This window comes from Panthera pardus, unplaced genomic scaffold, assembly GCF_024362965.1.
Source record: "Panthera pardus isolate Hobbes unplaced genomic scaffold, ASM2436296v1 HiC_scaffold_24, whole genome shotgun sequence".
NCBI classification, from domain to species: Eukaryota; Metazoa; Chordata; class Mammalia; order Carnivora; family Felidae; genus Panthera; species Panthera pardus.
In genome coordinates, this window is record NW_026526810.1 from 114,114,666 (window position 1) to 114,141,525 (window position 26,860).

The following is a 26,860-nucleotide window of genomic DNA, read 5'->3' on the forward strand; positions in this document are numbered from 1 at the left end:
ACAATGAGACGTGTTCTTTGTGGCCTTAAGGGTGATAAATGGTCGCGTGAGCGGTTGCTTTTCCGGCCCATTTAGGGATAGCCCAAAGGAGCTTGAAGGAACTCTAGAACACACATAAACTGAAGTCCGAGGAGGTGGAACGGAAGTACCCGGTGGAAGCGAGGAGGAGCCGGAAGTTCAGGCGGGGAGGGGCGGGGGGTGGAGGGAAAAGCAAGCCAGGAGGTTCTGCGGCCGCTTCTAGTAGTTTCCAGGCGCTGCCGGGCGGCTGGGACCAGGCAGTCCTGAGGCTGTGGCTGTGGCTGCTCGGAAGCTGGTGGCGGCGCGACAGGAAAGCTGATGGCCAAGTGGGGTGAGGGCGACCCACGCTGGATCGTGGAGGAGCGGGCGGACGCCACCAACGTCAACAACTGGCACTGGTGAGGGCCAGCGGGCCAGGCCGCGGGAACGCTACGGCCCGGCCAGGGTTGCGGGTCCCTGGAACCTCGGGCGGAACAAAACTAGGACCGGTACAGCCCTGCCCGGAGGTGGGGGTGGGTTCTTCCTGTGGCAGGGGTCCGTAGTCCCAGGTCTCTCCACACCACCACCTGCCTCTGTTTCAGTGTTTAGAGGGCAAGAGGGCGACGTGGAGGGCTGCGCCCAGAGGAGGGGTTTCAGAGATACTAGAACATAACCCCCGTGGCCGATGCATCCAGCCTTAGCAAGGACATGCTTCCCACACGTGGCCGGAGGAGTCCGTGAGACCCAAATCGGCGTGGATTGTGTTGGGAGATCGCTGTGTTAGGCTCGGGGCTAGTGGGCTGGAATTCTTATTTTGCGGCTTACGGGTGAGATTCAGAGTCAGTCGTAGAGAACCACTGCCTCAGTACAGAGGACAAAGGTTTGGAACGTGTTCGGTGGGTGCTCAGAGCACAGTGATGCTGAAGATGCCATGGCCTCTCACCCGGAACTATTCATTTGGTTGTGTTGTAACTCCCAGGACTACCCCGGTTGCCGGGCAATCACGGTTTTATAACTTAACCACTTTTAAAAGCTTACTCTCATTTATGAAATGTCCTAAAAGTACTATTTTTTTATCTTTTAACTCCACTGAACTTTGTTCCCGTTGCTTTCATTTTTACTTCGTTGCAGCCCTTTTTGCTGCTGGGTTCTCTGCTAGTTAGTATGTTGGGAGGCAGATAGTGATTTTTCTTCTCTATATTTCAACCTATCTCCTCTCCTTTTAACATACATAGTGCTTTGATCTAATTTGGTTTGAAGCCCTGGATTTAACATTGTTTTCCTAGACGTTTAGAGGACACAGAATGTGTAGGGAATTTATAGCACAGCCTGAATTTGACAGGTCAGAACACTGTGCTAATGAGGTCAAGATTATTGCTTTCTTACTTACCGGACTTATTAGCTAAATACTGCATTCTAGGGCCCACTCTTAGGCTCCTGACCTCAGCAAGATGGTCACAGTTTTCCATTTGGTCAAACGGGGGCGCCATGTTCAAGTGTCAAATACTGACTTTAGCACCATCATGCTGAGAAAGGAAAGTATAATTTTCCATTTGATTTGTAACCATTCCACACAGCAGTTATCTTTCTTGACAGTATGGGACTCCTTATCTTCCTAAAAGAGGATAACATGTTTGTGGATGTACGGGAGTGGGACTGGTCTTTTCAGAGTATTTGTCAGGTCTCTTTTAGCCTTGGATTCTCCCGCACAGAGCAAGCAGTGTGTCTTCCATTTGGCTGCTAGTCCATAGTTTTATTTCTGTTTTGCAGGACAGAGAGGGATGCTTCAAACTGGTCCACGGATAAGCTGAAAACGCTGTTCCTGGCAGTGCGGGTGCAAAATGAGGAAGGCAAGTGTGAGGTGACAGAAGTGAATAAGCTTGATGGAGAGGCATCCATTAACAATCGCAAAGGCAAACTTATCTTCTTTTATGAATGGAGCATCAAACTAAACTGGACAGGTAAGTCTGTGCTGGGCCATTAGAACAAAGGCTAACTGCATTTTGGTTGACCTATTAAGGAGCCGGGGAGAACAGTTTTGGGAAGGTTAGGAACTCTTCAGGGGACACAGGGCTGCTTTACTTTTATAGAAATCAGTATTGGGTGCCAAAATTTCTCTGCTGCTGTGGGACACTAAATGCATTTCCTCTCTGTGGGCCTCATAAGCCGCCACCAGTGAAGCAGCTGGGCCACTGAATCTTTGGGCCACATGATATGTTAGGACATTTTATGTCAGGTAACGTTTCCTCAGACTAGCTAACTTTTGTCTCTTGGATGATTGACTTAAAGGTGGGAAGGGGAGGGTTTTTTTGGTCTTGATTTTTTTTTTTTTTTTTTTTTTTACTTTCTCCAGTGTGAATCTACCAGTTTAGGCTACCCTGCTAACGAAGTTTCTGTGTGACTATAATTTGGGGTGGTTTTATCCTCCAGTTTTTGTGTCCCTTCTGTGGTGGTACTGGCAAAGAATTGGAGCCATGTATGTGCCCTAGCTGGATGGTCCTGACAATTTTAAAAGGCACTAAAGCTAAAGGAATACATGTGTGGGGCAAAGCATACATTAGATTTGTGCCTCGATGAGCATTTTTCAAGTAAATGGTAAAAAAGAGGAGAAGAGTAGATCTATCTGTTCGTGACTTTTTTTTAAAAAATTATAGTAGTCTGAAAGGAACCTTGGGTATCATCTTGCCCAGTCCTTTTTTTATAGATTGAGAAACTGAGGTCAGGAGAAGTGAAGATCAATAATCATCTTGTTGGTTCATTTTGAAATACAGTCAGTTCTGCTGTAACGTGACCCGTGTGTTCCTAAAAATCCCCATACTGTGCAAAATTGCTCAACCAAAACCACAGGGCTTATGGGGAGGATAGGGTTAGGGACACGACACAACACCCAAAAACCTTCATTGGTGACACATTTTTAAAATTTAGGAACATAAAAATTGATAGCACAGTCCACACATGTTATATGGGAAGAAGTACGTAAATAATACAGTAAACATGGTGCTTTACCTTGAAAAAGACCTGAAGTTCACTTGTGAAAGTGGGCATCAGAAGGGTTGCAGCATGTGGGTTATTGTCGATTGGTGGAAGGAGGGTCAGCTGAAATCAGAAGTTGTAACACCAGTGTGGGTGGCGTGGCTCATAGCACATGGGGAACTGAGGCTGCTGGCAGATAAATGTTTGAGATGTGTGTGTTTTGTGTATTCCTGTGCAGCTCATTTCAGCTGGGTGTGGTTTTGTGTGGGTGTGTGTTCACCTAGTGTTTCTCGTGAAAGAAATCCTGTGTTAGCAGATGTGAAATTCATGCTGTGATCAGATCGACCACTAATATGTCAGTCACATCGGAATAAATTTGTATTTTCAAAACAAGCATTCTAGCAGAACTGACCGCATTGATTGTTGACCTAAGTTCTCCCTGGCAGAATTCCTGCCAGTGCCACATCCACACGGCTCTTAGTCCCATACAGTAATAACGCAGTTGGCCTCAACAGATCTAATGAGGAAAGACATTTCTTCCAGGGGAGAAGCGGGGAGGGTTGGTTGCGTCTGGCTTTATCTCAGAATAAAGAGGGTCAGTTCAGTAGTTCAAAAGAAGTGCAAGCAAAAAAAAAGTGCAAGCAGAAGAGTAGCTAGGACTCTAGAGCAGCCTTTTCCTGCAAAGGGGGAGACTAATGATGTTGCATTGCTTTTGACAGGTACCTCTAAGTCTGGAGTACAGTACAAGGGACATGTGGAGATCCCCAATTTGTCTGATGAAAACAGTGTGGATGAAGTAGAGGTTTGTGCTTCCTAATTCCTCATCTGAGTCTTCCACATTCTCTATTCTCAGATGAGAAAAATGACTTCCCGTTCAAGATTAAAGCCCAGGCCTGGCCCAAGCATTCAGAACCTCAGTTTGTAGATGATTTCCTAGGTCTGTGGTGCCATTGAGAGCTTCCAGCACAGCTTGTGCGTGTTTAATTACTCCGCTTTAGCTAGTAACTTGGGTTCTAATGTTAGCCACCTTGGCTTTGGCAGAATGCAAGAAGGAACACTCATGGGGATTGGAAAAATACCCCAACCCTCACACGTTTCCTTTGGAAATGTCAGCAGCTATCTGATTGCTCAGCACCCACATTCCATGTCGTGGGTGCCCCTCAAGTTATTTACCACCTACTTCTGATCTTTCACTCAGATTAGTGTGAGCCTTGCCAAAGATGAGCCTGACACAAATCTCGTGGCCTTAATGAAGGAAGAAGGGGTGAAACTCCTAAGAGAAGCAATGGGAATTTACATCAGCACCCTCAAAACAGGTATCCCTTGAGTAGTTAACGTATGCCTTGAGGAGGTAGTTCCCTCCCACCCCCGACCATCAGACTCTGATTAAGGGTCCTGACAGTCCTTTCTTTGCCAGATGGGTAAAAGATTTGTGGGGGAGGGGGCTTATTTCACCTCAAAATCAAATCAATCTATAAACTCTGAATAAGGGAAAGATATAGAGATGGATTATCTGATATATTGACTGTTGAGCACTTGAAATGCAGATAGTCCCAAGTCGAGCTGTGCCGTGAGTAGAAAACACGGTGGGTTTTAAAAACTTGGTACCGGAAGAGGAATGTGAAATTACTAATAGCTTTTTATATTGATACGATAGTTTGGATGTATTGGGTTAAATGTGTTACTAAAACTAATTTCACTTCTCTGTTTTAACACTTTACTGTGGCTACTAGAAAACTTAAGATTATATTTGAGGCTGTCATTACATTTCTGTTGAACGGTGCGATCTAAAGACTTGGCATCCCTGGACTGCTTGAGCACAGTCCTGGACTATCTTTGACATGCATTCTCCAGGGACACTTAGGGGGTCATTAGGATAGCGGTCAGCTCAGCTCTCCCCTAGAATTCCAGTTCTGCCAGTGTGTTCTGATCTTGGTGTTGGGAGTACATAAAATGACTGTCAAAGAGCACCAGCATACGAGGTGATACCTCTTCTGGTGAGAACGAGTGCTCTGGTGCACTAGGCGTGGCTATTCTACTGAGGTAAGGCAGAGTGGAGAAGGGGGACTAAGTATGCATCTGTGGGTATCTTGCCCTGCTCTTGAATTCCTTGAAAGTGCCACTACATTCGCTGGCTACCATCCATAGGAGACCTCATGTACATTTAACAAGTTGTGTTGCTTCTAATGGAGCGAGATTTAGAATCATCCTAGTTAACATTCTGTGTTCTGTAGCATACACTCAGATACCTGTTTGGCATAGTGCAAAGGTAAAGACCTAAAGTAAGTAGACTCTTTCTTTCTTTGTCATTACTTCATTTGGGGGTAAGACGTCCATGTTTGTCAAACTCTAAAGAAGCCCCACATCTCAGCTACTAAGAAATAACTTCCAGGAGTGGGGATTTTATTTTTTCAGAGTTCACGCAGGGCATGATCTTGCCTACAATGAATGGAGAGTCAGTAGACCCAGCCGGGCAGCCAGCACTGAAAACTGAGGAGCGCAAGGTAAATAAGTGGTATTTCCATGTGCTCTTTCTCTGACCCTAACCTCCAAGCCACAGCAGCCTGTGATCTGCCCATGGTGCTTTTTACAGAGTCCACAGTGTGTAGTTGTTTGTCCCTCTTTCACTGGGTTTTAATCATTTATAACAAACCCCTAGAGCAAATGGAAGCCAGCAGGGGCTTCAGAGTTTCTCCTGATTGCATTTAACACCAGTTAGGTTGTGAACACAGGATGGTCTTCAGCTATCTATGTTTTCAGTATTCTTTCTAAGTGGGGTGTTGATATTTCGTACTTTGACACTAGAGGGGTCACGAAGGTACTGGGCTTAGATCACGACATTCACCTATTAGGAAATTGATCAATTTCACCACATTTGCAGGGTGAGCAGCTAGTTTTTGTGGAGCTAGAACTTGTACAGTTCAGGCTCAGCACTTGGTTTGCAGCCCCGCTGCCCTTCTGCCAGCACAGTGACGGAGATTCCCGAGGGGAGGTGGCTGCTTCCAGCTCTTTGAGCACAGAATTTTTCCTGGAGAATTACACTGAGTGCTTCAGAAATGCCCAGTGGTTTGCCAGGTCCTTTGGTCAGTGGGGTTTCCAGTGAGGATCTGTCCTCCACTGGGAGTGTTGTTTTCGGTGGGAACTGAGAACATTCTGGGAAGGTTCCCCTAATGACTGAAACGTCCATCCAGCCTCCTGGAACAATTAGCACTGGAGGCGAAGAAGTTTGTGAGAATGAGTGACAGGCCTGTCCTGGAAGCCACGTCAATGGAGGCTTCCCACCCTCTAAACCTTTCTCGCTGCCGCTTCCACAGGCTAAGTCTGCTCCTTCAAAAACCCAGGCCAGACCTGTTGGTGTCAAAATCCCCACTTGTAAGATCACCCTTAGAGAAACCTTCCTGACATCACCAGAGGAGCTGTATAGAGTCTTTACCACCCAAGAGGTAAGTATAATCTTGTCCGTCAGGCCTCCGGGCATTTGCTGCTCAGGTGACTTGGGATGTTGTAGGCACATCCCCTCTGCATGCAGAGCAGGTACTAAAAAGTGGTGCCATGAGGATTTCCTCGTACAAGTAGCGACAAAGAAAAAACCCTTCTGTGTTCACTCTACTCCTCAAAGTGGACTTGCTCTCTGTCCTCCCGTATAGTGTTTTGGGGTGGTTTAAGTGGGCACCACTGGAAGCATTCTTGTTGGAAAAGTGAATGGATCTGAAGTATTGGCGTCATGGATTTACAAAGAGTTACTCAGGTCAAAGCCCTGAGCAGTGGCTGTCCCTTTGTAGTGGGACATAACAGAAGCCAGTCATTGGACAGAGTGGTGCCTTTGGAAATGAGAGCTAAGGTGTGCAGGCATCACCTGGCGTTTGTCCCTAGGTCCCACTGAGAGGGACATCTTCCCTACCTCTTTTTCTTTTTTTTTTTTTCCCCCACAGCTCGTTCAGGCCTTTACCCATGCTCCTGCAATGTTAGAAGCAGACAAAGGTGGGAAGTTTCACCTGGTAGATGGCAACGTCTCTGGGGAATTCACTGATCTGGTGAGTGCCTGCTAGCCCCAGACCCAGGATATAGTCTCAGGTCAGAAGAAAAACATTCCTTTTTCCAGCTCTGTAGGCAAAATTCAATCTCTCTGGTTAGTAAAACCTCATTTTTTTATTTTCAAAAGAATGTTGCAGTTGAATTCTCTTGCTTTCCTAGAATTTTTCTCCTCAGAGTTAAATTAGTTCTTCCTGAAGAAATCAAACATGGAAGAGATGTCATGTATATTGGCGGCTGGAACTTTCCATTTGTAGCGCTGAACTGTCACCTGGGCACAGTTGACCGGACTGGACTTGGGAGTGAGAGGAGAGGCCGTAGCCTGTGTTGGTGCAGATGCTACCAACTCCACGGTCCACTTTGTGCCCCCGAGGTGTAGAATTGCACAGACCGTAGGCCCAACGAAAGACAGACAGCTGGTCCCAGCCAGGATCTGGCGCATTGGAGTCTACGGTACACACTGATCTCTCTGGTTATTTTAGGTCCCTGAGAAACTTATTGTGATGAAGTGGAGGTTTAAATCTTGGCCAGAAGGTAAGTATGCATAGTTGCTTAGTGCCATTACCCCCAGAACTCTTTCTTTCCCCCTTAGTCTCCAACCCTGACGGAAACCCTGGATCTTAAACCCCCCTCCCCTCTGCCTCTCCCCAGGGCATTTTGCCACCATCACCTTGACCTTCATAGACAAGAATGGAGAGACTGAGCTGTGCATGGAAGGCAGAGGCATCCCTGCCCCCGAGGAAGAGAGGACGCGGCAGGGTTGGCAGCGGTACTACTTTGAGGGCATCAAACAGACCTTTGGCTACGGCGCACGCTTATTTTAGGGCTGGCAGCAAGGGGCTGCCCAGTGCTTCGGTCCAGCCCTCTCCTGACTGGGGCTTGGGACTCACAGGATTGCACCATCCCAACCACTAACTTGGGGCTGGGGCCCCTTCCCTCCACGTATATCTTGGGTTTGTGCATGTTTTCTGCTGGGTGGGATCAGAGGGTGATTTCTCTTTTATGTGTACATACGCTAAATAAACGTAATTTAAAAAACGTGCATATCTGGAAACCTGTGTTGCTTGGGTGGCTGGTATTAATGAGTTCCCTTGAAGACACTGAATTAAAGGGAAAACCATTCTGGGTAAGGGCAGGTAATTAGGCAGGAAAGAAACCACCTCACCGCATTCCTGAGCTAGTCTCCTCTCTGCAGACTGGCACAGAGCTGCTCCCCTCACTGGGAGAAGACAAGGCGGGGTTCTCGGGGGTAAACAGTGCCAAGAAACTGCACCCTAGGCTTGCCTCTCTGTGTGGCCTCTTCTCAAGAGACGAGCACCAGGTGCTGGTTTGATACATGGGAAGATCCCCTGCCCTTGGCAGGGGGCACTGTGGACCTCAGGTTCAGAGCTTCTGCTTACTGAGCAGTTCTATGTACTGGAGACTAAGTAGCCCCCTTGCATTAGCTCATTTAACCCCCATAATAGCCTTATGAAAAAGCTACTACCTGCATTTCTGTCTTAGAAAAATCTAAGTCTTGCTTTCCTTCAGTAACCTCCCAGATCCTACAGCTGATACTTTGCAAGAGTTGAGAAGGACTGGAACTTGCAGAGCCAGTGCTCCAGTCTAAACCACTATGTCTACTGCCCTGTTGCTGGGTTCATCTGCTTAAAGAGGCTGCTGTATTTCTAGTGTGTTAGGCATCCCTCCTGGAGTAAAAAAATGCCAGGCCTCTTAGTACTCCCAGAAAGAGGAAGATAGGAATATCCTGGTCAAGTATTTTTTAAGTACCTGGTTCCGTTAAACAAGTTTACTGAGCACTGAGCACTGACCACAGGGCGGGGGTATGTTCAACTGGAGTTCAGGCCACCACGTGGCAGAAGTAACTACCTGAACAGGGAGGGCCGCTTTCCCGCACAAGCCCTGCCCTGGTGCCCTGTGTCCCAGTGTGAGTCAGGGCCTTCTAATCCAGACATGCTACCTCCTGCAGGCACAGCTATTTCCTTCATCTATTTTTGCTTGTTTTATTAGGTGGCAGTGAGGCCTGCAGGCTAATCCTACCAAGGTGACTTGGCCAAAACATTGTAGTTAAAGCAAAAGACCAGTACTGATCTGGATAATTTAGGCCCCCAAGAGCCACTTTTGGCTTGAATTACTAAAGGAATGGTGGACTAAACTAATTAGCATCTAATTTGGCATTAGATCTGCCTCTTGGGGGTCCAAAAAGAAGTCTTTTGATAGAGAACCTGGACTGTAGCTTGAATCAAATCTAGGGACCCTTCCTAACAGACTCCTCTTCCTCACACAGAGACCAGTGACAAAATAGGAGCCCTTTCATGCCTGGCTGGAGAGTTAACCAATTCTAGAGTTCTTTAAAAGAAATCTGAAGTAGAGATTATAAATACCTTAAAAAAACCAAAGCACCAGGCAAATTAACTGTCCTGTGACCTGCTCAGTAACAGTTGACATCCCCAGTACTAATGATGGCTGTTTCCATTTTTACCACTGCCATTTTACTGCTAGCATTTTAAGTAGGCTCCATGCCTAGCGTGGTGCCAAATATGGTGCTTGAACTCACAACCCTGAGATCAAGACCCGAGCTGAGATCAAGGGTTGGATGCTTACCCGACTGAGCCACCCAGGTGCCCCTTGCTGCTAGCATTTTTGAGCCTAAAACGCAGATCGAGCTAAATACAAAACTGTGCACTTGGTTGGACTTGGGTTGAATCATACCACTTCTAACAAATGGGGCAAATTTTCCTACCTGTATAATGGTTATAACAGGTACCTTATGAGAGCATTAGAGATGACGAATATAGAAGCATAGGTAATGGTACCTACTGACTTCCAGACTCAAGGGCCCAAATGTTCTCCCTTGAGCAAGAATATTTTGAAAAGCTAGTTAACTGGCTAAATTGCAAATCATAGGCCAAGGATTCACCTAAGAATCATCTGGGGGAATCTGTTAAATTCAGAAAATGTGGACTCCACCCCTAAAAGATTCTTACTTGGTGTGGGGTGTGGCCCATGAACTTACATTTTCATAAATACCCCAGGTGATACTGATGTCAGGACACATTTTGAGAAGCACCCCCACCTGTTAAAATCTAATTGTAATGGAGGAGCCAAAGAAACACATCTGGGACCTTCTCATGAACAATAGGACAAAGGCTCTGAAACATTCTATCTTCCAACAAAGGAAGTCAGCAGGATCTGGAAGGGACGTACCATGTTGCTTTAAACCCTAGTAAGAATTCGATCTGACCAGTCTTGCCTAGCCTAGGACCCTTTATGAGGTACACCAGATGGAGACAAATTGGGCAAGCCATCCTGATGACGGGCAGCTAAACTGGAAATAGTGGTGTTCGTGCTGGGTGTGCAGCCACGAGGGCTGGTGTTTGGAAAAGTAAGAACAGCTAGGCAAGACAGTTACCTCACTAACACTGGACCCAAACGGGGGAGGGCCCCCACCTGATTCTGGTCCTGGCCGCTCCTAAAATCCTCCCTTTAACAGGATCAGTGACCTCTCCATCACTGTTTCTCCTCATACACACCTATTCCCTGAGCCCAAAGTCACCTGCACAGTGCCTCTTTCTCCTTTGTAGAGTTTGAATAAACACCATTTTATAGCTGACCTGCTCTCCAACCTCTTCAAGACTCCTTTCCAAACCGCCTTTATCTTCTGTCATCTGTGGTCTGAGATGGTAGCAATTTCCCATGTCACTTACAGATCAAAAATGTGGCTGGCTAAACTCAGTTTTTGGGTAATAGACAACCACTAGGTATAGATTAAATTTAGACAGTGTGTTCAAGTGTTAAGGTGTTATATTAGAAAGGAGGAGAATTAGCAGATTCCTGTGAAAAAGGACTCTAGGATATTTTTATCTTATAAAAAAAAAGTTTCTGCCGGGGCACCTGAATGGCTTAGTCAGTTAAGCGTCTGACTCTTGATTTCAGCTCAGGTCATAATCTCACGATTTGTGAGATTGAGCCCCAAGTCGGGGCTCTGCGCTGGCAGTGTGGAGCCTGCTTGGGATTCTCTTCCTCTCTCTGCCCCTTCTCCACTAGTGTTCTCTGTCTCAAAATAAATACACACACACACACACACACACACACACACACACACATACACACACACACAAAGTTTCTGCTAACAGATAATTAAATTATGCCTGTACTAATCATGTTGATTTTCCCAGACAAGAGAATGGGAGGGAACTTGGATCCCATCTGGTGACGAGATCCTGCCCTCTCTGGCCCTGTAATATTTTAGTTGCACCAGAGTATTTTTAGACTGTGGCCCAGGACCAGACTAATAAACTTACCTCTAGGTGTGATCGTTATGGAAACATCTGGTTCTCTGAGCGTCTCCAGGTGGTGGCTCTGGACATACCTTGCCTCATCCTACTTCCCGATGTGTCTCTGTCCTTCCCCAGATGCCAGTAGTGACAGTGCAGTGTCTGTTAAGGGTAGCAACCAAGGCAGGGTACAGGTCCACTTCTGTCATCTTATAGGGGTAGTCCTTTGGGCAACTCTGCCCAAACTTGCAGCAAGGTACTTGGGGAAATAGGGCCACTTCCTCTGGAGTGCATGCTAATTGACCTCTGCCTTGGAAGTCTTCCTGTTCCCCAAGAACTAGTAAATGTGCTCTGAGGTCCGTACCTCCTAGGAAACCCTGTACAAGTATGAGTAGGGATAACTCACATCTACATCTAAACTCTGTATCCCAGGAGCTCTGCCTGCCCGGCTAGGTTAAGGAGTCACAAACACGACCGTGGGGGCTTGGATTGGGCTGTACACAGGGCTCCCTACACCTCTGGTGAGGCTCCAAATTCTTCATCAGACAGAATTTGAAAATAAAGTGCTTTATTGCTGAGGATCACAAAGAGCTTCAGGGCGGCTGTCTAGGGGCTGAAGTTCCCACCTTTTGGAGCTTTTGTGAACAGGATGGTGGGGACTTCAGCCCTTCAACCCCACACAAGGCAAGGAAGTAAGATTTTGGGGGTGAGGAGGGCAGGGAAGAAGCACCAGGTTTGCTAGGTGAGCCAATTATGTGCATCTCTTCCCAGCTCTGAGCTCAGTGCATTCAATGACATCACCTCGGGAGCATCAAGTGGGCCATGGCGGGAGCCTTTACAAACACCACAGAAACTGCCCAAATCTGGGCTTCCCTGCCGCCAACCCCGAGCCGAGAACTGGTGTACCAGCTCACCATGGTGCACATCCTCCTGAGCTGTTCTGAGCCCACCCAGACCTGGCAGCTGTGTCCATTCAGGGCAGTGCCATCCAGTTCTGCACATCCCTACAACCTGGACAGAGCAGAGATTGCTGGACAAAGAAAGGGACCTGAATTGGTTGACCCATTCCCAGCCAGGAGCCGGCCCTGTCTCAGCCACCTCAGCCTGTCTGTCCACGCTGGGCCCCACGGGTTGACTTCAGCCCTAACCAAAGTAGTGTCCACTGAAAAGCAGCTCGGAGTTGAGGAGAACCTGTTAGGGCCCCGGTGTGGGTCTGTGGTGGCTCCCAGCAGGGGTGGGGCAAGAGGGCCTCCCGCAACCAACCAGAGATAAAGAGGGCTGGCTGCTAGGCTGGCTGTCAGCCTGACAAAATGCAGCTGTGGCACCACAGGCCCTGGGAATCACGACGTGTGCCCAGAGCCAGGGTGGAAGAGCCCAGCTCAGAGGGAGAGGGAGGAAAATGAGTGGCCAGGCTGGGACAGCACCTCCCAGGGGGGCAGGAGAGGGCAGCCCCCACAGACACACACTTCCCCCCTCCCCCATCACCCAGAGACCTTGGGGGCTGAGCTCCCTCCCTCAGCCTGGGCCCTACACCCCTCGACCTTGTCCCCAGCCCCACACCGACACCTGGGGTGCTGACCTGCCTTGGGTTCACAAGCAGAGGGCCCGTGGCACCAGGCCGGCCGGCCTCACGGGGTCTGGGCAGAGGCAGGGTGAGGGGTGTGCAGGGGAAATCTTCTCCAGAACAGCAGCCCCCTGGTTAGTACTGCTTGGCCTCCTGCAACTGGGCCAGGTACTCCTCCTCGGGAGGGTTGTCGGCGCAGGCCCGGCCATTGTTGGGAGGCCGCACAGCGTGGTAGCGGCTCCAGTCCCCCTTACAGAGGATCCAGGGCAGCGTGTCCACCTTGAAGTGCAACTCAGGTGAGAAGTCGGTGCTGATGAGGTCAGGCGCACCGGCGCCCTTGCCCCGAGTCAGCAGCCGGCTGCCCGCATCGTAGCAGCAGTGCTGGGCGGCCAGGGTGCTGCTCTCCACGGACAGCAGTGAGCGCAGGCAGAAGCGCGCCGTGGGCTGGTACACGTCCAGGTGCTCTCGAGGCCCGCTGGCATCCCTCCACTGGAAGCTTCGGCCCCGGTGCTCATCCTGCAGGCTTACCGCGCTGTACACGGCCTCCAGCGGGTATGCACATGGGCAGCTGGGCAGGTCCTGCAGCACCTGACTCAGGTACTTGGCTAGGAAGTCACTCTTGCAGTTCAGCCACTTCTCACAGCTATCCACATCTGCAGAGGGGAGGGGAGCCAGTCAGCCCCGCGGTGGGGTGGGGGATGATCAAGGGCCAATGCCTGGAGAAGGCCCCGCAGCGGAGCTGAGTGCAGCCCAGCTTGGCCTCCTCTGTTGCCAGATAAGGGCTACCACACAACCACCCAGGAAACATGGAGCCAGAGGCTACGGCTCAGAATGGATGTTGGCCAAGGGGCTGGAGGAGGAGCCTGGAGGCTGTCTGAAGTGCCAGGTGCTGTCCCTTTATGTGCTGGATGGTGGGGGAGATCTGGGGTCTTGGGGAAGGAGCTGGGGTGGTTGGGCACAGGAACCGCTGTTTTAAGCAACTGGTAAGAAAGCGTGTCGGCCCACTCTCACCTCTGCCCGCTGTGACCCCCTCCATCTATGCTGTCTTCCTCCCTTCTCTCTACCTTGGGAATGTGGCCACTGACTCTGGCCACGCAGAAGGAATGGCTCTTTCCTCCTCGCTCCAGAACTTTAGGGCACACTCTGCAGCATCGTGCTCAAGTTGGTCGTGTGTGTCTCTCCCCCTAACACCCGAGCTCTTTGAAGGCAGATCCTGGGCCTTAGTCTTCTGGGAACCCCTGTCCTGCACGGTGCCAGGCCCACCACGCCAGCTGAGGGAGCTTCACAGTATTGAGCATAGGTCCCCATATTGAGCAAGGGGGCCTGTTGGCAGCTGCCTACCTCTTTGTGAGGGGCAAGTGACACCAAGAGACAGGGATGCAGAATGTCCCAGTGAAAGTACCGTCTGCTCCAAACTGCTGGAAGGAGCAGTCCTGGAATTCTGGCCCCTAAACTGTTTCTGACAGCACCCCTTCCCACACAGAGCCTACCCAGGAGCCTCCAAGAGCACCCGGGAGTGGAAGCCAGAATGTCCCCATCCCTTCCCACAGCCAGGGAGAATATGCCCCACCAGATGGATCTCCAAGCTCAGTGGCTCCCATCAGGACGGTCTTCCCAGCAGGAATATCAGGTTGGGAAAGGCCAATGGCCTGGCTAGAAATGACAGGGACTCAGAAATGACAGGGCCTCTTTGCTGGGGAGACTAATCTTCCAGCTGGAACATGTACTCTGCCTCAGTGGATGGGGGTGAGATTCCTCCTGTGCAGTGATGCTCCACCCTCCCGAGAGAGGTTCTCCCCAAGCCCCCAGGAGCAGGGCCTAGCTCCCCACTGACCTGGGCTGAGCATGTCCGTAGCACTGTGGGCCAGGGGCGGCCACCCCTCACCGGGGAAGCCCGAGGGGTCCTTGTCCTCGGTGCCTTTGGGAAGAGAGGAGGCCAGGCTGGTGGGGCCCCAGGGCACCTCTGTGCTCCCAGTGGGGAAGCCCAGCCCTCACTAGGCTCTCGGTGCCCACAGCATCTGGACTAGGCCTGGGACGAGGCAGAACCACCGTGTCTATAAGCTTCCTGCATCCCTTCTCCAGGCCCCACCCTCAAACAAGGCCCACATTCCCAGGGGGCCAAGCCCAGAGTGTAAGCCTCTGCCTGTGTAGGAGCTGGGGTTCGTCTCACCAGGACAAAGGGGCAGGTCGCAGGCACGGGACTCGGTGGCAGTGCAGGCGTAGCCGCAGGGCCGAGTCCTCCTCTGGCTGCCGCTGCCGCAGCTCCCACTGCAGGGAGACCAGGGGCTCCACTCCTCTTGAAGCTCATAGTCTGGGTCAAGGCAGGGAGCCAGGGGTGAGTGAGCACAGCCCACAGGGCGCATTGGTGCAGATTAGCTAAGGGTACCCCTTCCTCAGGAGGGTGCCATCCGTGCCAGGGCTCCCAGCCTAGCGGACGAAGCACGGGCTGGACTTCAGCCCCCACCTGTCCCTCAGCCGGGGACCCTTGCATGGTAGACACCCATGTAAATCATCAGGTGGCTCTACAGACACAGCAACAATCCCAGCCACCCACTCTGTGCCAACACAGCGATGAGAAAAAGATATCTGGGGCTGGAAGCTACCTGACCACTGTCAATGTGACCCTGGGCAAGTCCCCCTATGTCTCTGACCTAGAGGGGTTTTTTTTTGTAATTTTTTAATGTTTATTTATTTTTGAGAGAGAGAGAGAGAGAGAGAGAGAGAGAGAGAGCAGGGGATGGACAGAGAAGGGGGGGTGGACAGAGGATCCGAAGTGGGCTCTGCACTGACAGCAGCAAGCCCGATGCAGGGCTCGAACTCACAAACCGAGAGATCATCACCTGAGACGAAGTCAGACGTTCAACCAACTGAGCCACCCAGGCGCTCCTCTGACCTATAATTTTTATGTCAATTAAAACCAAGGCTGACAACACTTCCCCAGCACTGGGGACATTAAGGAAAGTCCTGACTTTCCATGATAGGGACCAAGACCTGGTCTGAGGAACCTGAAATACACCATGACTGCACCCTCAGACCTCTGGCTGTTGCAGGTCTGAGGACCCAGGGGGCTCTGTGGAACCCCCAAAGTACTGACATACCCAGCTCTCTCCTCACTTCCCAGGCATGCCAGAGCAGGTGGGCACCAAGAGTTTAAGGAAAATTAATGGAAGAAAAGCTGAAAGGCATGAAAACTGTCAATTTACATCATTTTGGTGAACCAGGGAAAGCCTGCTATGCCTTAGTCTTAATGATGGCACCGCTGTCCAAGGATGAAATACCAGGGCTCTAGGGAGAATGGCTGTAACTGTCCATGAAACACATCTGTACCCAGGAAAACCTGAACGACAACAAGAATGGCTGTCATGGGAGCTGGCCAGATGTTAGGTGGTATTTTCTGATAGTCTGTGCTACGTTGTTTTCTAATAAAAATAATAAAAATAGCCAATAATTAGTTTACTACATGCTGGCACTTTAAATGTATTAACTCAATACCCTCTACGCCCAATCTTATGTAGTTAAGGGTTGTGCCATTCTCCATTTTAGAGAGGAAGTAAATTAGGCATAGAGAGATTAAGTAACTTGCCCAAGGTCACTCAGCGGGTAAGCAGCAGAGCCAGGATTCAAGCCCACACAGTCTGAAAATGAGGTCACTTATGAGTGGTGCGGTTTATCATATTTCCCAATTTGTTGGAAAGTGACAGCTATGAATATATATAAAATTAACAAACGTCGATTTGCTTAGGGGGTCTCAGGGCTGTTGTGAAGGTCAAATGTTTGGGGGAAAAACAGATTTTGCAAGCTATGTTATTAACATTAATAGCTAATGTTGCTATTTAGCAGATGATGGTGTTTGTACAGGCCTAAGCTTCTGGCCTTCATAGCTGCCCCTGCTCGGTGAAGCTCTCAGGCCTCCCTTTAGCCCCAGTTACTCTCAGAACTTCCAGAAGCAGCAGCCGGGGATGCCAAGGTGGGGATGCTCACCATAGCCGTCTGGCTCCTTGAAGGCCCAGTCCCCAGGGGCCAGCCAGCCCTGCTCCCAGCTGCCTGTGGTCCCACTGAACCCAGGCTCCTCCTCCTCCTCCTCTTCCTCCTCGTTGTCCTCCTGGTCCTCACTCTCACTATACTCTGCAGGGTAATCCTCCTCCTCCACTTCTTCCTCCTCCTCTTCTTCCCCTGGGGCTCTGCCCTTGAGATTGGTCCTCCCCTCCTCGCCCTCCAGGTAGCTCCAGAATAGGGGCCAGAAGAGCTCCTTGGCGGACAGCCAGCTAGAGGCACCCTGGGGCCAGCGACTGCTGGGCTCAGCCAATAGGTCCATCTCCACCTCGGCCTGGGGATCCTCCACCACCTCGATGGTCACCTGCAGAGGGTCAGACACAGGCCGGCCAGTGAAGGAGTGCTCAGAGCAAGGCTCCAAGGAGAGGAGAGATGACAAGTGTGGGGGCAGGGGCAGAGGACCAACCTTTCCTCCAAACCGGCTCATTCTCTTGGCCAACCTTCCTGGCTTCCCAGGGCACACGGGGTCACAATTTAAGACTTGGCTGTGCATCAGAATCCCCTGGATATTCCAGACTCCTTGACCTAACCCTAGACATGAATTTAATTATCTGAGGTGGGGCTAGGCATGGTGGCTCTAACATGTGCCAAGGGTAGAGACCCACTAGTTTAAGAGAAGCTGGCTGTGAACTCTGCTGCAGGCTGCCCAGAATTAGGGGCCACTAACAGCCTTGGGTCTCGCTGTAGGGCTGGAAAATGATAGCAAAGAGAGCAAAGTCCCACAGCAGCCCTGGGTGGGGCGGGGGTGGGGGGGCTCTCATTCACCACATTGTGGACGGGAAATAAGTAACATGAAATCATTTACATGAAAGTGAACTTTGAAACATTGTTTTTGGCTATTATAAAATAATACGAGATCGCTGAACACAATTTGGGGGAAAACCAGCAAAATATAATGAAAAAAATTAAAATCACCCCCACTCCATCTCTGACAAATAACATTTTGATAATTAAACTTCCAGGTTTTACACATGCACGCACGCGCACACGCATACACACAAACTTTTAAACAATTTTAGAATGTTAGTTTCTACACTTCCTCCTTGCCTTTTCTCTTTTGATGAAAGTGTTTTGCAAACTGTAGGTGCTGCACAAAATGCAGAACTCTTATCATCAGGGATTGAGGACTGGCAGTGGAGAATGTAAACTGGAATCCCACTGGCTCCATAAAGCCCCTCTGGCGGGCAGCCCCCTACCACGAGCCCACCCCATTCTGCACACAACCAACCCTGCAGGAAGGGTTGGGTCTGGGTAGGGGCCACAAGTCGCCCCTTCCCCATTTCCCTAGAAGGCCCTGCCATTCACAAAGCTTCCCCACTCCTTGGGTCTTCATGACAGCCCTACCAGGCTGGTGCTGTTTCTCCTTTGCTATGGACTGGAAAACACAGGCTCAGAGGGCCACATGCCCTGCTCGGCCCGCAGCTGGGAAGTAGAGGAGCAGCCCCCACTACTCTGTGACCCCCAAAAGAACCCCCGCCCTCCAAGGAATACAGGATGGGGACGCCTGACCTCAGGATGGAGCTGGTCAGCCCAGTTCCTCTCTAGGTGTCCACTGGGCCTATGCCCTCCTGTAGCTCTCACCTGGATATTGGGGTTTGGGGCAGTCAAGTCTGTGTTGGCCAATCCTGGCAGCTTCTGCAGCTCCAGCAGCAAGGGAGTGTCCTCCAGGGTCCTTGGCATGGACGCCTTGTCCAGGCTCAGGGCTGCTGGCTCACTGAGAGCCCGGCGCCTATGTTGGCGTGGCCCTGCCTGGAGGCGGGTTCTGGGGAGCAGGGGGGTCCTCTCCTCTTCCCTAGGAGAGCTGGGATCTGGGGAGGCTGAGACCTGAAGGAGAGAGAAGGGGAGGAGGGGGTGATTGGGGTCAGGGCTTACCCCAAATGGACCCAAAGTAGGCAATGCAGGAGTCTTGGGGTCTGACCAGGCCACAAATTCACCCTGTGACCATGGATCCAAACATACGTGTTTTAACGCCTCAGAGAGTAAATGAGGCCATGTGCACAGAGTGCTTGGACAAATGGTGCCAACGTGAGGCATAACAGGGGGGCTAAATCAGGTTTCTACACGTGGAGGAAACATAAGCCAACCTCCTCATTTTACAGATGAAGAAACTGAGGTCCATAGAGGGAAGCATGTTGTTTAAGGCAGTGTTTCCAAATGCAGTTCACAGACCACATGCCTCAGAATCCCCCAGGGCTCTTGCCCAGGAACAGATGGCGGGTCTCACAAGTCAGGGCAGGAAGGCCCAGAAAGGCTGACAAGGAGGGTAGTGGCAGACCTGGGCCTTCCCCCAGCAGGCTCCCCTGTCACTGACCCTCCCAAGCTGTCCACGTGAGGGCTGTGTTCCTTAGCATCTCTGACCACTGCTACCTTCCTCCTCCTGCCCGTCTGGGACCCAGCGCCTTTTCCTAGTTCGGGTGCCGTCGCAGCTGTCTGTCTGCCAGGTAATTCCCTCCACCAGCCAGTGCCCATGGGGTCCACACCGTGACAGTCCCTGCCTCGGCTCAGATAGTAAGTGAAAGACCCTGGTTGTCTCTGACTCCAGCAACAGCCCTCACCTGCTCAGACAGTGGGACACTGGGGTGGCCATCCACCTACTTCCAGGCTACAGCCATTGCTCAGGTCTCTACAACAGGACAGAGGGGGCACTGTCCAGAGCTGCCTTATGATGTAAAGCATGCCCCACCCAGGCCACAGCCTTGACCCCACTTCCCATCTCATACCTAAAGCCATGTGAAAAAACACAGGTCTGGACAGTCAGATCAGCTTGGGTTCAAATCCTAGCTCTGCCTCTTACTAGCTCATTCAACTTGATCTGCAAAATGAGGATAATTCCTACCTGGAAGGATTGTCAGAAATTTATTTATCAAACAATTACTTCCACAGCATGTGTGTGCCAGGCACTGTTCTAAACACTTAATCATTCATTTCATTCTCCCAACAACCCTCAGAGGTAGGTGCTAGCTGTCATCCCCATTTTGACAATGGAAACTAAAGCACAGAGAGGGCAAGTAACTTGCCTCAGGTCACACAGACATTTAGTGGCAGAGCCTAGGATTTGAAACAGACAGCCTGGGTCCAGAGCCCATTCTCTCTCTCTCTCTCTCTCTCTCTCTCTTTAAGATTTTATTAAGTAATCTCTACATCCAACGTGGGACTCGAACCCACAACACTGAGATCGAGTCACACATTCTACCAACTGAGCCAGCCAGGCACCTGAGAGCTCACACTCCTTAACTGTTTTGCTCTGACACTACAGGCAAGAGTGTGGAGAGTCTATTTCACAAATCAGGGGCTTATTCAGTCTAATTTCTCACTATGACTTTCTTTCCTTGGGTTGAAAAAGAGTCAGAACCTTTGGCCTCTCCCCTTTAACCCCCTCCTTCGGTGTTGCCCAAACACCTGGTTCCAAGGCTCCTGCACTAATCACCATGGCCCATCTGAGCCTGGCCCTGGAATCTGTTACTGAGTCAAAGTGCTCTGGTCTCAACAGCCAGGCCAGACAAGCAGAGAGGATGGACAGATGAGTAAGAACAACTCATCTCCTTCACTGACCAGTCTTGGAGGCCTGGAACATCCCCATATGCTGCTTTCCTGGCAGCTCCCACTCACTATGCCACCAAAGCCCTAACTGTCCCGGTGCCTTGGCTCAGTAGCTCCTCTGTCTGCAGCCTCAGGACTGCAGGAGTTTAGGGTCTGCAGCCTTTCTGGCTGATGTGGATATCACTGCCTCGTGAGTGGGTAGTTAAGCAATGGTTCTCATCTGAGAACATTTGGCAATGTCTGGAGACATTTGTGGTTGTCACTTGGAGAGGGGTTCTACTGGCACCATGTGGGAGATCCTACAACACATAGGACAGCCCTCACAAAAATCATCCAGTCCAGAATGTCAACAGTGCTGCAATCAAGGGGCACCTGGGTGGCTCAGCCGGTCAAGCATGGACTTCGGCCTAGGTCACGATCTCATTGTTCCTGAGTTAGAGCCCTGCGATGGGCTCTGTGCTGACAGCTCGGAGCCTGGAGCCTGTTTCAGATTCCGTGTCTCTCCCTCTCTCTCCCTCTCTCTCTCTCTCTGCCCCTCCCCCACTTATACTCGCGCTCTCTCTCTCTTTCTCTCTCTCCTCAAAATAAATAAATTTAAAAAAAATTTTTTTTATGTGTGCCAGGGTGGCTCAGTTGGTTAAGTGCCGACGACTTCAGCTCAGGTCATGATCTCACGGTTCATGGGTTCAAGCCCCACGTCGGGCTCTGTGCTGACAGCTCAGAGCCTGGAACCTGCTTTGGATTCTGTGCCTCCCTCTCTCTCTGACCCTCCCCTGCTTGCACTCTGTGTCTCTCTCTCTCTCTCTCAAAAATAAATAAACATTAAAAAAAAAATTTTTTTTTTTAAGTTTTTTTAAAAACAGTGCTGCAATTAAGAAACCCTGCTCTAGGGGGCGCCTGCCTGGTTCAATTGGTAGAGCATGTGACTCTTGATCTTGGGGTTGTGAGTTTGAGCCCCAATGCTGAGTGTAGAGATTACTTAAATAAATAAATAAACTTAAAAAAAAAAAAAAAAGGAAAGAAACCTTGCTCTAAAGTCAGGCTGCTTAGATCTGAATCCCTGAATAGTCTGGTTTCTGACCTGTGGGACCCTGACGGGACAGAACCTCTGTGAGCATCCTTATGTGTAAAATGAGAACAATGATGGGAGAGAGCTAGCATCCAGCAGGGCTCAGAATATTCATTTCCAGCCCTCTCCAACCTCTAGGCCATAGGAAATCCTGGCTAACCACCACAGCCACACGTCACAGCCACCCTTCTCTAGAGCTGCTTAGAGCCCCTGCTCTGTGCTTCAGGCCCCAGAACTCTCAGGAGTGGAGTGGGGCCATGGGTCTTAGTTTGGGTTTCTTCAGAAGCCAATGCTGACACCAGAATTCAAGGGCATTCCTTTGGAAGGTGATCCCAGGAGACACCAGCAGGGAGTGGGGGAGTGGGTCACGGGTGGGAGGCAGCTAATAAAGAATGCTCCATCAAGTTAGTGACCATGGTGGACAAGTAGAACTCAATCCTACTGGTCCCAGAAGTAGGGAGCTGGGCTACATACCTGCAAACCTCACCAGTCACTGATTGCGGGCTTCTGGGTGGAGGAGAGGATTTGTTCCCCGGGCACCTCAGATCGGTCATGTACAGCTGAAAACAGGCCCTCGTGCCCGTGACAGCCCTCAAGCAACTGGACACTGGCAACAGGGAGTAAGGCAGAGATACGGGCAGAGTCCCCTGAGCCCTGACCCGTGAGTACTGTCTGAGCATATCTTCTCTACCAGGCCTGAGCTAGGCCCTGGATGTGCCTTCTGTCACCCCAGCCACCCCAGCTAGAGTGCAGGTAGGACTTTGTCTGTTTGCTTCACACAGTATCCTGTGCCTGGTACACGGGAGGAGCTCAATAAATGACTGCTGAGTGACTGAATGAACACTAGCACCCCAAGGGGTGAATGTGACTGTCTCTATGTTAATGATGAGGCTATGGAGGCTCAGAGAGGGTAAGGGATTTACATAAAGTCCAAGGTTGTAATAACATAGAGGCTCGGCTTCAAACTTAGCTCTGCCTGAGAGACAGCCACTCACTAGCTGCAGACCCGAGGCTTAGTTATTAGACCCACTGTCTGTTTCCTCGTCCCTAAAACAAGGAAAACAAGACAAGGACCACAAAATGCTAGGCACTGTGGCTGTTCGGGTGGTGTTTGGATCCTAACCAGAACAGAAGACACCCAAGGCAGAGTTCTGTCATTCTTTCTTTGCCTGTCTAGTGCCCAACAAACCCTTGTGTTGTTGTTTTTTTTTTAACTATGTTATGAGTTTGAATCTCTTTTTAATGTACAGAGAGAGGAGAGAGAGAGAAAGAGTGAGCATGAGTGAGGGAAAGGCAAAGAGAGAGACAGAATCTCAAGCAGGCTCCGCACTGTCAGTGCAGAGCCCGATGCGAGGCTCAAAGTCATGAACTGTGAGATCATGACCTGAGCCAAAATCAAGAGTCAGATGCTTACCCGACTGAGCCACCCAGGCGCCTCACCCAACAAACTCTTGTAACGACAATGCCACACATGTGTACGTCCAGTGCTTTCTCACCCAGCAGGCCATCTGACAGAATGGGTTCTCTTATTCCCATTTGACTGTGGGAGTAAACTGATGCTCAGCAACAGGCCTGACCAGAGAGAGGGTGGCACATTTTGTTCACGATGTCAATGATTTCAAGACCTTTCAAGACTTACGATGAGCAGGCTGGGGCATGACATACAAAGATGGACCCTGAGGTCCCGGGTCTAGCTCTTGAAATGACAGACCTGGCTCCCAGTCTCAGTCAGGCTTAATGTCTCTGTGCCTTGATTTTTTTCATCTGGAAAATGAGACTAACACCCATCCAACACCCATGGGAACAACACCGAGGGGCCATATGTGCTTCAGCTTCGTCATAAAAGTCTCTGGAGTTGTCATTTATTTCTGACATATCACCTAAGGCCCTAGAAGAGCAGTCTGCATTATGTCAACATAATGTCTTAACTACCACCTTGATTACATAACAGCTTTAACACACATCACATGGACTTCTGAAGCAGTATTTGAACTGGATGGGATCACAGAGATGACTTAGCCCCTTATTTTAAATGTCAGGAAATCATCTGAGGTGAGTCATACCTGAGTTAATGACCCACTGAGACCAGAACCCCAGGTCCTGGGCTCTAAGCTCTGTTTTTCATTCATGGCACTAATTTAACATATGTTTGAGGGTTCCACCAGGCCCTATACTGGAGCTGGGGGTATGACTTTGGCTCTGAAATAACCTATCCTCTAGACTGGTCTCGGGGGAAGATCTGGCAAATATATCAAAAATAATCACAATACAAGGCAGTAAGTACTAAAATAGAAAATATGTCAAAATGAGTAGGAAAAAAATGCCAATTCAATTAACTTTATGACCACTGCCACCTCCACCTAGGAGGTGGGACTGGCCAGGGGATGTTCACTTCCTCTGGATTTGTCTACAGCAGTGGTTGTCAGCAACCGTGGGGGAGAGGGGTGTCCGTCAGGAAACTCAGGGCAATGTCTGGCTCTGTCCGGCAGTGGGTGCTACAAACACCTAACAGGTTAAGGCCAAGGATGCTGTTAAATGTCCCACAAGGCACAACAAAGAATTATACAACCCCAAATGACAGGACTGTGGAGGATGAGAAACTCTGGTCTACAGGATGTAGTCTCAACAGGAGGCAAAAAATCTTAGATATTACAATGGTTTGTAACATACCCAAGTGCCATGATACATAAACAGTATAGTCATGAAATGGTATATCCCAATTTCAGTGGGAGAGGCACTTAGGGGGGAAAAATGTCTAAAAGGCTCCTTAGAAAGGCAGCGTTGAAAAAAAAACGTGGATAAAACACCAGTCCACAGAGACCTCAAATGCAGGCGGTGCTTCCCGCTGCCTCTGGAGGGCCTCAGCAGCCTGGGCACTGCTAGCAGCCCAAGCTCTGGTGCCGCTCACCCACCGGTCTCCTGCACGCACCCGGCGGGGCCTCTCAGTGCCTTCGTCTGGAAAATGGAAAGAACTACTCTGGCCTCCTCCTCCTAGAACAGCTCAGAGCCTGGAAGGAGCCAGGACCCCCTACCACACCAGCCCGCAAACCTTGGAACAAGTCGGGAGGGTTTTGTCCCCAAGGGGACAATCCACGCAGTGATGGCTGGACTGTGGACCCCTGGTGAAGGGAGACAGGTGTCGACAGACCGTGGTTCCTCTTCGCGTCTAAACTACTCTTCCCCGACTCGCTCCTCTGTTTTCGGTCGCATCCCCAAAGCCCACTCACGGGCCACCCAGAAAGTGCCCCCCACCCCCACCCCGCCACGTCTTGGCGACTTCTGCTCTTCCAACTACATAGTAATATCAAGGTCCCTGGCTGATATTACTCTCCAGCAAGTTGAAAGACCCCACTCACTACCTCATCTCGTCTCAATTCACACCCAAAGGGACTCCAATCTTTTGCAGGTTTGATTTGAGGCTGCACCGGCCGTTATTCGGCGGGTTGAACCTCAGCAACTCCGCGCAGTGTCGCGTTCCCCTCCCACCCTCCCGACTCCTCTCGGAACGCGCCCCCCGGACAGGGGGGTTTCAGGAGAGGTTCGCTCAGGGCGAGGCGGCCGCAGGTGGGAGAGGCCGGGCCGTTCGGGGCGTGTGGGGGGAGGTCCGCGCCCGGCCCTCTGCCCACTAGCGCAGTCTGTCCTCGGCCGGCCGGCCAGCCACGCGGTCGGGGTGGGGGCTTGGGGGGGGGGGGGGGAGGAGTCCGCCGCACCTGGTCCCCGCCCCGCGCCCGCCCTCTGAGGTCGCCGCTCGCGCCCCGGACCCCGCGCCGACCCCTCTCCCCGCCGCTCACCTCCGCCAGCCTCGTGGGGCTCCGGGGCCGCGGCTTCCTCAGGGGGAGCGCCCGGCCCGCGGCCAGCAGCGCCGCCAGCAGCACCACGCCGAGGAGGAGCCCCGCGCGGCCGGGCAGTCGAGGCATCGTCTCCCTGCCGGCGCTGCTCCGCGCCGAGCCTCCGCGCCTCCCGAGCCACTCCCGCGCGTCCGTTTGCGCCGGGCCTCGCCTCCTCCAAGGGCGGGAGCGCGCCGGCCGCGGGGGGCGAGGGGCGGGGGCGGGAGGTGGGGGAGACCGGCGGTCGCGGGGACGCGCGGGGCGGGGGAACCGCGCGGCTCTCGGGTCAGCGCCCGGGATGTCTCCGCCCTTCCCGGAGGGGCGGCTCCTCGACGCGCCCGGACAGTCTCGGCTCCCTTTGATCTGGCCGCCTCCCCGCCCCCTGTCCCCGCCGCTGGTGCCGTCGCAGCCCCGAGCGAATTCCTGTTCGGGGGACGTCGCGACCGGCCGGCACGGCGCGCTCAGGCTCCGCACTGCCACTCCTGCGGGTCGCCCTCCCCGCGGGCGCGCAGACGGCGCGGGGACACACGGACCCCCAGGACCCCGCGAGCGGGGAACGCGCCGCAGCCCAGCGTGAGAGCCCTCCGGCCTGGGGCAGATGTTTGTTTGTGCCTCGAGGTAGGTTTGCTCAGGGAAGAAGGCCGGGAAGTAACTCCTCCAGGGCTCCCCGAGCTCCCCAGCTGGAGGTGGAGCCCAGAAAAACACCTGCCACTGTGCACCCGATTTCCTCAGGATGTTCTCAGAGCACAAAAACCGAGAGAGAGTTGAGATTCAGATGTGAGGATAGAGCCCCAGGAGCACAGCAGCTAGACACGTTGAGGGAGTGGTCAGAAGATCTAGCCCGGCCACTGGGTGTCACCTAGTTTTATCCCGGATAAAACAATGGGACCACCCACTCCCTCTAGCGAGACTCTTGTGCAGGGATCCTCACGTGTAGCATATGCGGGTCATGAAATAAAACCACAGCTCGTGATAAAGATCAGGAACCCTGAAGGGCAGTGACAATTTTAGTGGCCTGGATGGGGGCTGTGAGGGAATGTGAGCATAGTGATGCAGGGCGGGGGCAGAGCGGTTTGGACAGGTCAGTGAGGAGCTGTGGGAAGACACTAGGAAGAATGCCTATGCAGGGACCACAAAGGCTGCCTGGTTTCAGGGCAGGAATAGCAAATCCCTGGAGGTGCTGGGAGGATGGCCAGGGAATATGCCATAGGGGTAAATCTTGGGATCTGGGTTTAGCCAAAGTGAAAAACTTAGGGGCCCCGGGCACAGTTCTGAGAAACCATTCCAATCCCCAGCGGCACAGGCTAGGGCTCTGCAGTGTTTTGTTTTGTTTTGTTTTGTTTTTAATTTTTTTTTTAATTTACACCCAAATTAGCATATAGTGCAACAATGATTTCAGGAGTGGATTCCTTAGTGCCCCTTACCCATTTAGCCCATCCCTCCTCCCACAACCCCTCCAGTAACCCTGTTTGTTCTCCATATTTATGAGGCTCTTCTGTTTTGTCCCCCTCCCTGTTTTTATATTACT

The 26,860-nt window shown here is 51.3% G+C and overlaps 2 protein-coding genes across 7 annotated transcripts; one reads left to right on the forward strand and one right to left on the reverse strand.

Annotated features, from left to right (window-relative positions):
• The first annotated feature begins 178 nt into the window (after positions 1-178).
• Positions 179-8,044, forward strand: AHSA1 (activator of HSP90 ATPase activity 1). Its single transcript, XM_019427322.2, has 9 exons — positions 179-416; positions 1,768-1,958; positions 3,690-3,772; positions 4,169-4,286; positions 5,386-5,474; positions 6,285-6,413; positions 6,903-7,004; positions 7,485-7,536; positions 7,654-8,044. Exons 1-9 carry the CDS (start codon positions 337-339, stop codon positions 7,824-7,826), a joined length of 1,017 nt encoding a protein of 338 aa, XP_019282867.1. The 5' UTR covers positions 179-336; the 3' UTR covers positions 7,827-8,044.
• A 3,786-nt stretch (positions 8,045-11,830) lies between these two features.
• Positions 11,831-26,097, reverse strand: ISM2 (isthmin 2). 6 transcript variants are annotated; one of them, XM_053889653.1, is made up of 6 exons: positions 25,297-26,097; positions 18,478-18,720; positions 16,957-17,200; positions 15,014-15,154; positions 14,678-14,761; positions 11,831-13,496 (listed from the first exon to the last, which is right to left on the reverse strand). In XM_053889653.1, exons 1-6 carry the CDS (start codon positions 25,420-25,422, stop codon positions 12,979-12,981), a joined length of 1,356 nt encoding a protein of 451 aa, XP_053745628.1. In that variant the 5' UTR covers positions 25,423-26,097; the 3' UTR covers positions 11,831-12,978. The 6 variants fall into 6 exon arrangements, with proteins under 6 accessions (XP_053745628.1, XP_053745626.1, XP_053745630.1 ...); XM_053889651.1 differs by having other exon boundaries at positions 16,825-17,200; positions 25,297-25,544; XM_053889655.1 differs by lacking the exon at positions 25,297-26,097 and adding an exon at positions 19,452-20,959 and having other exon boundaries at positions 16,825-17,200.
• Between the last annotated feature and the right edge of the window lie 763 nt (positions 26,098-26,860).